This window comes from Athene noctua, chromosome 17, assembly GCF_965140245.1.
Source record: "Athene noctua chromosome 17, bAthNoc1.hap1.1, whole genome shotgun sequence".
NCBI lineage: Eukaryota > Metazoa > Chordata > Aves > Strigiformes > Strigidae > Athene > Athene noctua.
In genome coordinates this window covers 16,467,134-16,480,727 of record NC_134053.1, presented here as the reverse complement: position 1 = coordinate 16,480,727, position 13,594 = coordinate 16,467,134, and the positions used below count along the sequence as shown (strand labels likewise).

Genomic DNA, 13,594 nt, shown 5'->3' with positions numbered 1-13,594 from the left:
GACAGGTAAAATGCTCCTTGAGTCTGGAGGCTTTGAAGAAGCATTTGTTGCAAATAGCACCATCCCCCTCCCGGGCATCTTCGTCTGTGGGAGTTTGAAGCAATAATTATATCGATACAACCTGGCTGGGAGAGGGTGCATTGGAGCAAAGTGCTGCCCGCAGGGTGTGTGACCCTGGGGACGCTGCTGTGAATCCATCACGGCAGGGTACAACTTGCTGCTCACCCCTGCAGCTGCTGCAGAGCAGACACGCTCTGTATCCTTGTGTCTCCTGCATGGGCTTGGCATCCCAGGGCGGGGTAATTCTCCCTCCCCACATCCTCCTCCCGGCTCAGCAGCCCTGACCTCAGGGAGCCAATGACCGGGTGGCCCCATGCATTAGCCCAACCTGTCATCCCACTGATTACCTTCTGGCTAATCCCTGCCAAGCCAGGCTGGGGGAAGCAGGCTCAGCTGCTGGCCATGGCTGCACATACCCCTCTGCCCCGCCACCTCCGCCGGAGCTTGGCAGCCTTCAGCAGTTCCCTCTTCATCAACAACAAGACGCGGGACAGTGGCGCTGCCCACAGCTACCACCCAGGTACAGGCGGCAGACAGGGAGGGGGTTGCTGTTGCTTCATCACCACAAGCTTGCTCAGCACATCACCAAAGCACCTGGGTGCCTCTGAGCCGGGAATACCTGAAGGGTCCCTGCACCCACCCACCGATGAGGGGGAGCAAAAATAAATGCATTTGCTGCAAGCAGCCATTCTTGCTACCCAGCCATCCCCCCTGGCATGGTGGGGGCCATCGCTCTGCCCTCTATGAGGCAGGGGCTCCCTCAGGGCAGCAAAACCCTGGTGGTGCTGGGCATCCCTGCCCACCCCTGACTGTCCTGCCTAGCCCACGAGGTGCTGGCCAGCCTGCCCCTCCAGATGATGCTCTACTTCAACGTCTACTACTTCCCGGTCTGGTGCCTGGCTGAGGGGATGCTGCTGCTGCTGAAGGTACTGTCCCATGGGGCACGTAGAGGCCACGCTGAGCAGGGGAGGAGAGCCTCTTCAAAATTAACGGGTCCACACCCACATGAGCAAAATGTCCTGTCCCCCACAAGACGACTTGCTTCTAGCTCCCAGAAATGGAAATCCTGAGAACAACCACTGAACAGGGCAGGGGAGGTTCAACTGGGAAGGCAGAGCAGGCAGGGCCGGGCAGCAGCTGAGGTGGGAGCTGGCAGGGCCTGGGGCGCTGGGGACAGGGCAAAGGGGACGGGAGGGGGGGTGCAGGGAGCTGGGCATGGGGCACAGGGGGTGGGAAACTGGGCCTGGAGAGCTGGGCATGGGGTGCAGGGGAGAGGGCTGGGGGGGACGAGGCCATATCCCCATTACAGTACCACCTGCTGCCTCGGCACTACCAGTTCCTGCTGGTCGCTGCCTTCCTCATCCTCTCAGTGGCCGAAGGCTCCCGCCTCTACCTGGGCTACGTGGGGAACCTGCAGGAGAAGGTAAGCACCGTCCCCCTGTGCTCGGGCAGGGACGGCCATAGTTCTGGCTACGTTGGACACCCCCTCACGCAGGACCTGAGAGCCCCTCACTGCCCGTTCCTGCTGGACTCCCGCCAGGAGCTGTCCCGGGAGGGAAGCTTGGGTGCAGGCAGGACCTGGGGGCAGGGGCGAAGGGGACCCACTCCCTCTCCTGCCACATCCCTCCCTGTGCTGCAGGTGTGATGCTCCAGCACCAGGCCCAACAGCATCCCACCACAGCCCCGGTACCCAGGTGCCACTGCTGCAGGGGGCTCCTGGGGCAGAGAGGGCCCCCAGGCCAGGCCTGGCTCGGCCCCCCAGCTCAGTGGGCTCTGCTCCTGCAGGTGCCCGAGCTGGCCGGGTTCCTCCTCCTCTCCTTCCTGATCCAGCTCCCGCTCCTGCTCTTCCTGCTGACGGACAGCCGCGTCACCCTCCTGCCGCTGGAGCTGGCCCTGCACAGCCTCCTCCTGGCCTTCCTCATCGCCGAGATGGCAGCCGCCTTCCTGGCCTTGAAGACCATGAGCAAGCAGCTGGCAGCACAGTTCTACCTGCGGCAGCTGAAGGGCAGCTGAGAAGGGGGGCATGGGCGCTCCACCCCACCCAGTCAGGCCCAGCAGGGAGCATTAAACGGTGCTCAGACCTCTGCTGCGCCTCCACAGTGGTTTTGAGTTTGCAGGGCCTCCGGGAGCACCCCATGGGCACAGACCCGGACGGTCCCTGTAGGCCAGGCTGACAGAGCCCAGAGCAGGGTTCAGCATCTCCCAGGCTCAGCCCAGGCCTGCACTTGTCCTCACTGAGCATCAGCCCTGGCAGAGGGCAGGACCCGGGGGGGCAGGAGGCACTGCCACCCCCCGGCAAGCACCAGCCCAAGGCTGCTGCCTTAAGATCCGCTCTTGAACCCTCCCCAAGCACAGCCCAAATGGAGGAAGAAGCAGAGCACAGCCCTGCTGCTCCCAGGGGAGCCCCCAAGGATGTGGGCAGCTCCTGAGGCCCCCCCCAGCTGAAGGGTGCAGGGTGCTGCAAGGCACCAGCGGCAACACCCAACCTTCACAGCCAGGGCAGCAGACAGCAGAGCCACCTCCCACTTTCTGAACAGCTTTATTGTGATATGTCCCTGTTTTTCACGGGAAATCCAGGCCCACAGTTACCTGGAATGTGAGCGAACGCAAAGTGCTTTCAGGCTCTGGTGCGGAGAGCGGGCCAGCTGCTCCCCGGCGAGGTGGAGCTCCCACAGCACAGCTCTGCCCGGCCGGTGCTGGGAGCTGCACAGCCTGGTGCTCCACCAGCCAAGAACTTCTGCTGATGCAAATATTTCTCCAGGAAAGGCAGATCCCAACCCCAGCAGTGCACACAGGCCAGGAGAACTGGGCCACCTCCACCTGGGCTCTGGCTGTGCCCCCACCGCATCTACCTGGAGGCTGCTCCGCAAGGAAGGGTGCTCAGGGCGGGGCATTCCCCGCAGCCCTAAGCTGCGGCCTCGGTCTTACCTTTAGGGGGCTTTGCCTGCAAAATGAACGGGGGCATCTCAGTTTCCTAGAAACAAGGGTACAGCCCAGGTGGGCAGTCCTGCACTGCTCTCCTCGGTCCCATGTGACCAGATTCATTGCTGGAGACTCCCACTCGTGATTTGAGATTAGGACTTAGGAATTGCTTTTTTCCCCCCAGTAGGAGAGTGCAGCCCTGAGGCAGTTCACCTGGGAGCTCTGTCCTCAGGTTTCTAACACTTGGCCAGATACAGACGAAGCCAACCCGAGCTGGGGCTAGCAGCTCTCCTGCTCTGCAGGGACCTCCCAGCCCACACCCTGCAACTCCCCGATTCACCAGGGCTGGGCAGTGCCAAAGCCAGAATCACCCATGGCAGGAAAACCTGTCACTGAGTGGACATGGCAGCAGGGCACAGGCTGAAGAGCTGCACCCTCTCCACACGGAGTGGAGCCACATTCTGTTTGGAGGGTGAATACACGTGGACCTGGGTCGGGTTTTAAGGCCCCCTCAGGGACTCCCTGCTGTCCAACAGAGGCTGAGATCGTGGTACAGCTTTCCCTCCAGCCCGGGCACCAGCTGGGTCCCTCTCCTCCAGGCTAAGAACCGCTCCACTGGGGTTTTCTCAGATTTGGTGAACTGAGTTTTAACCAAGTGGCAGAAAATAATTAAATCTGCTTGCAAAGCTTCACTCCAACCTCATGTCTCCAAAGCATCCCCATCCTTACCTCCTCGAACTTCTCCTTCCAATAGAAGTCAGCCTTCGCATCCAGGTAGAGCAGGACCAGGTCACAGACCACCGTGGTCTGGAGACACAAAAGCAGCAGGGCAGTCAGCACCAAAAGCTCCCACAGCAGCGCCAGCCCTCTGCCCCAGCTCCCGCCGAGCCCTGCAGCAGGCCAGACTCCAGCACCTGGCCAGCGCTAGGGGCCACAAGCCCAACCAGCCTCCAGCCCAGGCCACCCAGCCAGGTCCTGTTTGAGCCAGGCTCCTGCCATTAGCGGCACGGGATCAGCTGGGCTGTGACACAGGGGGGCAGGGTGAGGGCTGGTCCAGCGCACGGCCCCTGCTGCAGCTGCGGGAGGGACTGGGATGAGCATGTCTGGGAGGAAAGAGGGGGCAGGAGGGGGAGCCCAGGCTGCCTGTTAGTCTGCTGGAAGAGCCACAGAAGTGCTTTACAAGGGGCTGCCTCATCTCCATGACGGCAATGCCATGTCCCTGCCAGAGCCAGACACCGGCTGCCTTTAGAGTCAGGGGAGAAACACAGGGAGGAAGCACACTCTGCTGCTGGCCGAGAGAGCTGAGCAGACTGGCCAGCAACAGCCCAGCAATGCGCTTCCCGGGGCCAACCCAAACACCCGGCCTCCACGAGGTGTGCCCGACAGTGCTCAGGATCCACAGTCCGGCAGTGTCATTGCCACTAACGAGCACAAACAGGAAAACGGGAGCTAACACCCTGCCAGACATTCTCCCCTCCCTGGCAGACACCCAGGAAGCCTTGTGCCAGGCAGGCAGGCCGCGGAAACAACAAGTGGTAAATCCCAACCCACAAATGGGAGGAAAAGAGCGTATCTGGAGTACTCACGGCACCAAAGAATGCGATGCCGGTGCCCAGGCTCACGGCAGCAGGAATTATGCTGAACTTCCTGGCCTGGTGAGAAACAATGAGTGGACAGCAGTGAGAGGGCTGTGGGACAAGCCCTGCTGGACAGCATGCTTAAAGCCAGGGAGGTGCTGGAGGAAACAGGGGTCATTTATCTGTGCCCAGCTGTAGGAACTGCTTTTGTCTTGACTCAAAACCCTGCTGGCTGCCGAAGAAGAGATTGAGGCAGCTTGTGACTCAGTGGCAGCAGAGGTTTCTGTGGGCACAGCAGAGCCTCCCTCTAGCTGCAGGAGCCCAGCAGCTGCCACCCACAGAACTACATTGCAGCAGTGTCCCTCTGCTCAAATGACTCTGGTCTCTCTGAGGGAAGATTTTCAGGTTCCTGTCTCCCTCCTGGCTATTCTTTCCTGCTCCACACACCTCCCAGGCCTGGTCTCACTACCCAGAAGTGGTGCACCCTGTCCTGCACCGCGTGCTTCGTGCTCTTCAGGTGAAAAGGCCACTGCTAAGCATGGCAGACCAGCTGTGGACATCTCATGGGGCATCACATCCTCTCAGCACAGGCTCCATCTTGCACAATTAAGTACCGAGTTTGTCAGTGATGCTGCACAGAGTAGCGTCAGCCATAATCATCCCCATGCCTTTTCTCCCCAAGGGTACAGTAATCAAGAAGGGATTAACTGTCCATGTTCAGAGAAGTCCAGGCTGCCAGAGTGCTCCCATCACAAGACCCCTGGAGATGCCCACAGGCCCTCTGCCCACACAAGCTCACCTTGCCTACAGGGCCCAGCACGTCACAACACCCCTGGCAGATCCCCAGCAAGGGAACCGTCCCTGCTCAGGGCATTACAAGAACTTTCTCTTCAAATGGGAGAGACCACTTTTTCCTGCTCTGCTTGGAACACTCTGGAAAGAGGTAAAGAGCTCAGTGGGGTGGAGAAAAGCGATGGCAGCAGGAAGCTAGGGAGCAGAGAGAGGACTCAGCCCCAGTGACAAGGCTGCCAGGGCTGCACACGCAGGGTCTGCAGAGGAGACAGTACCTGGCCGCACACAGAGATGTCGAAGCGGATGCCGTAGAGCTTCAGCAGATTCCGGAAGAGCCGCCGCTGTGAGTCCCAGTAGTAGGAGGCAGTTCTGCAGGAGACATTGGATGTGGCTCAGAAAGCCATGGCAGCTCTGCACAGGCCGTGAGGGAAGAGTGCTGCCAGCACCCTACAACTGCTAGGGCTACCATGTGCCTGCACACACCTTGTGCCCTCCAGCCGCCTGCGGGGCGAGGCACGTGCTGCTGACTCATGCCTGGCATCAGCAGGGCCATCAGCACCCACACAGCTCCCAGCCCAGGGTCACTGGGAGCACACAGCTCCCAGTGCATCCAGTGCAGGGTCAGCACAGGCATGGGCAGCCCCAGGTCTTGCACAGCTCCAAACAGAGCAGAGCTACAAGGTGTGGGAACTGCCATGGCACCCGGGTACTGACAGACCCTGCGTTCAGTTACCACATCCCCTTGTCCCCGCTGCTCCTTTCAGAGCATCAGTCAGAAAGCTGAGATCTCAAACCATTGCTGTGTGCTCAACCTAGAGGCCTGTGCGGCCACTGCCACAGCATCCTCACCTAAAATTGTACCTCCTGTCCTGCAGGCTGAAGGAGTACTGTGGCTGGCACTGGGCAGCAGGGTGATCCAGGTCACAGTCCCACTCGATGCGAACTCCAATGCTCCCCCCCTGAAAAACACATTTTATTCCAGGAGAAGCACAGGATCAGATTTGTCAAGTTCTTTCCTGTTCAGACATTCACGGATCACACATTCCCTTAGCATTTCAGGATCAGTCCTGTCCCTCATCCCTTGTCCACATCCTCAGGGCATTTAGAGTCATCCTCCATACTTTTAAAAAAACAAGTACCAGCAGTGCAAGGTCTCCAAAGGTCTCTCCAGCTGCCTCCACCATGTCACGGACACGGAAGACAGGGCAGGAAGGGTTGAAGAATGGGTCGTACGTACAGCTCTTGAAATAGGTAGGGTCATTGGTTTGCAGAGTATTGCACCTGAGATAGGAGAGAGAGAGAAGGGTGGAGTGGGGTGTGGGAGGTCAGGGAGCCCTGCTGCAGGACTGAAAAGGGGACCCTCCCGCTGGAGCAGGACCACTGATGCTCCTGCTCTGGGGGGAGACAGTCACTGCCTCTTCTAAAGCCTCAGTTGGAGAGAGGATGGAAGGAAACCAGCCCAGAAGAATCACACATGAAGTTATCACCCTTTACAGCACCTGCCATGGTCCTTCCCCTCCCAGCTCCTCTCCTCCACCTCTGCCCTTGTGCTTCTTTCTTCCCCAGCATCCAGCTCCTACCACTGTGAGCTTGAGTCAGCGCTCTAGGGGTGACAGCAGGGGCAGTTCAGCTTGCCTCAGGCCAAGTCTCCTGCCAGAATAAGGCAGCACAGTCAACATGCCTGGGACTACGAGGCCAGTGTGGCCCTTTACTGGGCCTCTGTGAAAGCATTCTGCAGGGACTAAAATGCAAAGATATATGGGGTAAACTGAGACCCTGGGGATGACTAGCCTTGCCCGCCTGTCTATGGTGCTCAGCCAAGCAGAGGAACACCAGTCCCTCTCTCTGAGGACTCCCCACCCCATTGCTCTTGTATCTGCAAACACGGGTGCCGCTGAAGCGACCACCATTCTCCTGAACACATCATCCTGAGCTGTAACTACCTGGGCTACCACCTGTCCTGGATGGCACATGGCTTCTTGGACACCTTGGCTGCTCAGCCCCTAGGCAGGCAAGCTCAGCGCAGAGGCTGGACTAGGCTGCACACACAGTCTGCCTGAAGAAGCATTATACTTACTTGGAGAAGTTAAATTTGGTGAAGTGGACAGTATTTTTTATAAAAAGAGTGAAATTCTCCGCCTCAGCCAGAAGAGGTTTCCTGGAAAACAACAACCAATGAACTAAAATTTTGCACAGCAGCCAAGGCACGTCCCCATTCCCGTCGCTCTGCAGTCTCTTCCACGATCCTGGGACTTTGGCTACAATGGACAGTTATAAGAAACACTTTTGGGTGAAGTTCTGTGGGCTTAACTGACAGGTAGATCAATGTCAAAGATCTTCCCAAGCCTGGATGGCCCTTGGGCAAGTATCAGCAGGCCCCTGGTTACACGAAGCACAGAGGGAAGGAACCAAGGCTCTCAACGCCTGCTGTCCCCTCACCCTGTGCCTTACCTGGGCAGGGTGTTGTTCTCCACAGGACACCAGCCGTAGATCTCACAGGTGGAATGGGTGGTGTTGAACATCACACACTTCCCAGTTTTTATCCCTAGAAATAAGACAATGTCTATCATTTACTGTTCCTTTTTGAAATGTCTTCTCTGCAGCTCCCTTACTGGGATACTGCCTTGGCCACAAGCTTGTTCTGGCCTTCTTAAAACCTGAATGACAAAGAAAAATCTGGGATCATCTTCAGGTTTTCCCCACACAGCAACTTCCTTGTGAAACCTTCCCTCCACACCAAATGACAGGAACTGTTTTACAAAAGACAAGAAGCTGCTTGCTGCTGTCAGTGTCTGGTCTGTCCAGCACAGCCCCTCCTGCCCCATGGCTGCTGGAGCTACCTACTCCTGGGATGGGAACACAACGAGCTGCGGCAATACCACACACAAAGCTTTGGCAAACGACCTCCTAGAGCTCAAATATTATTCTCCAGCTGAGCTCACACAGCCTGCTGATATTAATCAGCATGAAATAAGACCCAGGTTTTATTGCAAAAGGAAAACCTGTCAATCACACAGCACACTGGTTTCAATTCCAGCAACCAACATCAGAAACAAAGCACCCCTGTACTTGCTGTGACAGCGCCTTGTGCTTGCAGCATCTGCTCGCCCAGTTGTGACAGGTCACCATAAAGTTTTGTCAAGAATAAATGGCTGGAGAACACTTCCACACACACCTACAAAAAGCACTGAACTCAGGCAGTCAGGCACCTTTGCATGTCTGCTTGCTACGAGGAATTAAATGATTTTGATTTTTTTAGCAAAACACCCAGTACCGTTGCCATGAACCACTGGGTTTCCCACGGGACAGTCGGCATCTTCAGTGCACGTCGCATCGAGAACAGAGGGGCTCTGAGGGAGACAGAGAGAAGCGGTCACTGCACTGCCCAGCTGCCCGAGGCCACGCTGTCACTCACCCACATTTGTGTGCCGCTGCTCCTGCTTCTCCAAGCACCTCCCAAACGCTTACAGAACACCTTTGCCATGTCCAGACCCTGGGCAGCCTCCAGCCAGCGGGGAGAGAGGCACCTCCGAGGACAATCTTTCTCACCTGTCTCCACGCTCCCTGGGGCGCTCACCTACTCCACCTCGGAGGCAGAGGAAGCCTCAGGAGCTAGCTCAGACCTTTTGGCTGGGACTGGAACAAGCACAGTTGGGTTCAGGAGGGCTTTAATGGCAGATCCCATTAAGCACCTAGTAAAGCAACACCACAATTCCCCTAGGGAAGAGCTAAAGAGACCCTAAATACAGCATAACACAAATTTTAGACACAGAAAGCTTCACCCTCACTCTGGACCCATCTGATTGCCAGGAGCAGCAAAAAGCTCCTATTCAAACACAGAGAGATCTAGGCAGGTGAGGGACATAAGTAACACCTTCCCCCAGCTACTCCCAGGAGTCACCAGCCCATCACTAACAGAGAACCCCAAAGGCAGGTGGGGAAACCCCAGTTATGGAGTCAGAAGGGTCTGTCCAGGCCCTCCCAGGGCTGTCCCAGGACAGGCTCAGCCCCTTGCTCCAGGTATGAAACCCACCGTAACGAGACAAGAGGAGCAGCTCTCTGAAGCACCTTTGGGCTGAAGGTGGGTGGCACTGCCTAGGGGTATGGGAATCATTATGGGATGCAGGAGAACAGCATTTTGAGATTGCACAGGACATTTAGCAGATGGAATGTTTAGGGGAAGAAGAGAAGGCATGTAAAAGGAGGGATCTAGGTGATCTGAGAAGGAACAAGGATTGGAAACTAGAGGGATAAAAGGATGCAAAGGACGCAAAGGACTGGTTGCATGTACAGAGCTGGCTGGTCAGTACACTGACCCATCCATGCCCTGCTCCCCATCAGCACAGTCTGTTACAGCTTCAGACTAAATTCCATTCCTATTATCCTGGGCAAGGGGCTCCGTCCCCTATGTACCTCATGTGTACGGGGGTCTGAGTGCCAGCAGCTGGAGTGGGACCACCACTTGTCACAGGGTGCGAGGGTAGGCGTGCAGGGAAACGTGTGATCCACAGCAAATGTCAGGCCAGATGAGCCAGGGAGGATGAGGCCTGGGAGTGAGGTGGGGTGTCTAAGGACAAGGCCACAGGACTACCAGAGGGACGAGAGAGCCGTGCCCAGATGCTGGAGAAGGGTGGCTACTGGATTCATGCCCTCACCCCCACTGATGGCCCACTCACAGCTTGCAGCACCCACCTGCAATGCTGTAATAAGCACTTATGAGAGCACTTCAACGTCCTAGATCAAATCAGATGTCAAGGATTCAGCCTTCAGAAGGACTTGGACAACAGGTATTTGTGGATGAGTGTATCAGTCCCTTCCCAAATCCAGGTAACAAGACACGTGACAAGTGCCACTTGGCAGACAGACATTTCTGGGTGTTCAGGGCATGCAAGCTGCAAAGTCTGGGAGAATTTCAAGTACTGAAGTCTGTGATGGCATTACAGAAAACCTAAAACCTAGTCAAGAAGGCTTCAACCTTTCCTACCACCTCTTAGTAAAAACGAGCCTCAAAAAAAATCTGTCAGTGTTGGCATTCTCAACAGACATGATCCAAATCAGGTCACATGTGCCACAAGTGCATTGTGAGAGAACCAGAGATCTAGACTTGCTTAAAAGCCCTCCTGCAGCCCTGGATCTGTGCTCCTAAATCTCTCTACACCATTGATGCATCTTGCTTGTGTAAGCTTGGGAAAACTGGGAGTAACAAATTTTTCTAGGAACCTAACTAAGAACTGCAGTTTTGGGACAGGAATATGAGCACACCAGTATTTAGAACAGGTTTCTTGACAAGCAGGTGAACTACTACACGTTTTCAGAAGACATGCCCCGAGGTGCTCACAGCAGAGATCAGACACTGCTTGGAGTTGGCAGCATTTGTGTTCCTGGGACAGGGGTGGGGCACAAAGAGGTGCTTGTGTTGACAGCAGAGATCTGTACATAAACACTAGGAACCTCATGGCTGAAAGGTTTATATTTATTTTTTTTAGTCACAAATACGTGGGTAGAGAATTATTTTATCCTTAATCTTATTAAGAAACAATTGCTGATTCCCAGCCCTCAACAGCTACGCAGCCATGTACCAGGGGCCAGGAAGCAAAGTGCACCTTCTTGGAGAGCAAACCACCAGAAGCATCACATGTGAGCAAAAAAGGATGATGCTTCTCCCAAAATCTAACACCCGCCCTCATCCCCTTCAGACATGGTCCTGCATTGCTCAGGGCTGGGACCAGTGCCATTCACATCCACATCCATCAGCAGCATCTGGACAGGTAAGAGCTGCACACAGCTGGATGTGGCAGAGACCATGATTTAAGAAAAATGGTCCCTTAGCACCAGAGCTTGCACCCAGCCAGAGCAGATACACTCTCTGACTTTGGCTCTACATCTATTTTGATCACCTTCATTAACCTTCGGAGCACCTTGCAAACAGAGGCAGAGGGTTTCCAACCACCCAAAGTATTTGAGATCAACACTGAAAGGTCACCCTCAGAGAGAAGTTACAGCTTAGCCACAGAACTGCGCTCAACACAGATATCAGCTGCTAAAACCCATTTTGTGCTCAGGTGCTGCCTCTGGCCCCAGGCAGACTTTTCCCTGGTATGTCAGCACAGAATACCTTGGTGATCAAGAATATTCAGAACTTCCTGCAAAGTCAAAATCTGTCACTGCTAAATCTTCAAAGCTTCCCAAACATAAATGCCAGCTACAGTCCCAAAGCCAGGAACTGAGAAACTACTGGAGAGCAGCAGGGGGTAAGGGCTGTGACAGGCACCCAGACACAGCACATCACTGTAATGGGATGAAATGCTCTGCTCTTCCTGTATCCTTGGCTTGCACACTGCAAAAATAAGCATCCAGAGATGCCCATGACCGCCTGTGAGAGAGCCCTGAAATGCTCTACTGCATGTCTTCCCCTAGTGATGTTCCTGCAGCTATCAGTACTTCAGGAGTTCTCAACATTTTAAAGAGGGATCATTAGCACCATTTTCCCCAACCCAAAACAGGGCTTGCTCCTCCTCTCCTGCAGCTTTTGGGCTGTCTTTGGAGAGCAGCCCAGCCTGGCTAGGAAGCAGGATCAGGCTGGGCACAGCACAGCAGGTCACAGAAAAAGCCGAAGGGACCATTAGGACAAACAGTGCTTGGCTTAGCAACAAGCTGCCAGCAGTGACTTAGCTTAAAAGACATTTGCTCCTGTCTGCCAAGGAGAGTTCAATTGAAAAGCTGGCCTGAATCCAGCCTTAAAGGGAAGATTTCTCCCAGGAAACATATACCACTAAGTGTTGGCTGACTACCTTGTGCTCTGTTCCTCCTAAAAATAGGACATTAAGATGGAGAGTCCTGCAGAAGAGCTATGAAGGAAATGTGACAAATATCCATGGAGTGTGTGTAACAGCATGAGGAAAAATGGCAGAACAGAGGTAAGAGAATGGAGCGGCAAGTCAAGAAACCAAGAATGTGTGAGGGTCAAGAAGGAACACAGGTCACAGAGGTATTAGCTGGGGATGGCAGTGCTGATGGCAGCTGCACTGTGGAGATGGAATAGCAACGGGGCAACACAGCTCAGCCTCCCCAGAGCGGCCCTTGTCCAAAGGCAGCAGAAAGCTGTAGAGATCAAACAGCATCACCACCCCTCAAGAAGAGCAGAAAGGTGATGAGGCCCGAGCAGATTGCATCCCTTGTCCTTATGGTCACCAGAAAAGATTCTGGCCAGACTGCCTGGATACACATCTTGGTTCATGCAGGTAGGGCAAAGCAAGTACATATGAGTGAGTTAAGATCTATAGAGCAATGAGAACAAGGGGAATCAGCTTTGTCTGGAATAAAAGCCCATTTCTCCCTTCTATCTGGTCTTGCACTGGGTTCAGCTGAGCTCCTGTACCCTTACAGAGCAGCAGCACTGACCAGCTTCATAAATCTAATCCCACCGCAGTGCTGGCCGAAGAACAGCACAGCTCACTTACCTCAGGACAGGTGCCCTGGGCTTGCTTTGCTGTAGCGATGAAATTGGTCACCAGAAAAAGCACATTTTCTCCCTAGGAAACAAGAAGGCACCTTCAGCAGGGTATTTACACCGTCACAGTCCTCAGCAGCAAAACAAACAAGTTTTCTCTTTGCTTTTGGCTCTGTAACTCACAACGCTACCCTCGCCTTTCCTTTCCCAAAGGGTTTTACCACAGCTTTTGCCAACCACCTCCCTCCCCCGGGGCGCCCGAGGCGCCAACCGCGCGGGGCCCGGCCGTACCTGGGGGGGCCGGGCGTAGTCCGCCGCGTCCCACAGCCGCCGGCCCGCGCCCCCCACCTCGGCGACCGCCGCCCCCTTCAGCTTGGTGACGACGGCGGCGCGGGGGGCAGGGTCGGTGTCCTGGTAGCCCTTCCGCACCAGCAGCACCCACCTGCGGAGGGGCGGGGGCGAGGCGCGCTGAGGGGACCCCCGACCGCCCCCACCGCCGCCGGAGGGCCGCGGCCCCGCAGGCGGCCGGCTCGCCGCGGCGGGAGGGGACCGCCCTACCCGAGCAGGTAGCCCAGCACGCCGAGCTGGAGCAGGCGGTGCAGCAGCCCGACCCGCCGATTCCGCGTCAGCGCGAACTTCGCCGTCTTGTAGTGGAGCAGCCCGGCGCAGGGCCGGCCCGGCGCCCCGCCCGTCATGGCGGCGCCGGGGACTGCGGGCCCCGGCCCTGCCGCGCCCCCCGCCGCCGCGCCCCCCGCCGCCACTAGGTCACGCCCCGGACACGCCCCTCGCCGCC

At 56.2% G+C, this 13,594-nt stretch overlaps 2 protein-coding genes across 7 annotated transcripts; one reads left to right on the top strand and one right to left on the bottom strand.

Annotated features, from left to right (window-relative positions):
- Positions 1-161: 161 nt before the first annotated feature.
- Positions 162-2,244, top strand: LOC141967512 (transmembrane protein 17B-like). Of its 5 annotated transcripts, none has more exons than XM_074921379.1 (4): positions 162-580; positions 883-986; positions 1,397-1,483; positions 1,891-2,244. In XM_074921379.1, exons 1-4 carry the CDS (start codon positions 358-360, stop codon positions 2,071-2,073), a joined length of 597 nt encoding a protein of 198 aa, XP_074777480.1. In that variant the 5' UTR covers positions 162-357; the 3' UTR covers positions 2,074-2,244. The 5 variants fall into 5 exon arrangements, with proteins under 5 accessions (XP_074777480.1, XP_074777478.1, XP_074777479.1 ...); XM_074921377.1 differs by having other exon boundaries at positions 267-580; positions 1,846-2,242; XM_074921378.1 differs by having other exon boundaries at positions 267-580; positions 1,370-1,483; positions 1,891-2,242.
- A 338-nt stretch (positions 2,245-2,582) lies between these two features.
- On the bottom strand, positions 2,583-13,540 carry P2RX6 (purinergic receptor P2X 6). 2 transcript variants are annotated; one of them, XM_074921373.1, is made up of 12 exons: positions 13,360-13,540; positions 13,093-13,243; positions 12,812-12,883; positions 8,626-8,701; positions 7,803-7,896; positions 7,429-7,509; positions 6,491-6,632; positions 6,201-6,310; positions 5,627-5,720; positions 4,569-4,634; positions 3,712-3,789; positions 2,583-3,004 (listed from the first exon to the last, which is right to left on the bottom strand). In XM_074921373.1, exons 1-12 carry the CDS (start codon positions 13,494-13,496, stop codon positions 2,966-2,968), a joined length of 1,140 nt encoding a protein of 379 aa, XP_074777474.1. In that variant the 5' UTR covers positions 13,497-13,540; the 3' UTR covers positions 2,583-2,965. The 2 variants fall into 2 exon arrangements, with proteins under 2 accessions (XP_074777474.1, XP_074777476.1); XM_074921375.1 differs by having other exon boundaries at positions 6,213-6,310.
- Between the last annotated feature and the right edge of the window lie 54 nt (positions 13,541-13,594).

What these genes read in the sequence shown, in the direction of transcription:
- LOC141967512 (XM_074921376.1), top strand. Translation starts at nt 358, where the DNA reads ATGACCGGGTGGCCCCATGCATTAGCCCAACCTGTCATCCCACTGATT. An exon ending in TGCCCACAGCTACCACCCAG is followed by an intron (nt 581 to 882) that starts GTACAGGCGGCA and finishes TGTCCTGCCTAG; the next exon opens with CCCACGAGGTGCTGGCCAGC. An exon ending in TGGGGAACCTGCAGGAGAAG is followed by an intron (nt 1,484 to 1,845) that starts GTAAGCACCGTC and finishes CTGCTCCTGCAG; the next exon opens with GTGCCCGAGCTGGCCGGGTT.
- P2RX6 (XM_074921373.1), bottom strand. Translation starts at nt 13,496, where the DNA reads ATGACGGGCGGGGCGCCGGGCCGGCCCTGCGCCGGGCTGCTCCACTAC. An exon ending in CCCAGTGGTTCATGGCAACG is followed by an intron (nt 7,897 to 8,625) that starts GTACTGGGTGTT and finishes TCTTATTTCTAG; the next exon opens with GGATAAAAACTGGGAAGTGT. An exon ending in GACAGGAGGTACAATTTTAG is followed by an intron (nt 5,721 to 6,200) that starts GTGAGGATGCTG and finishes TGTCTCCTGCAG; the next exon opens with AACTGCCTCCTACTACTGGG.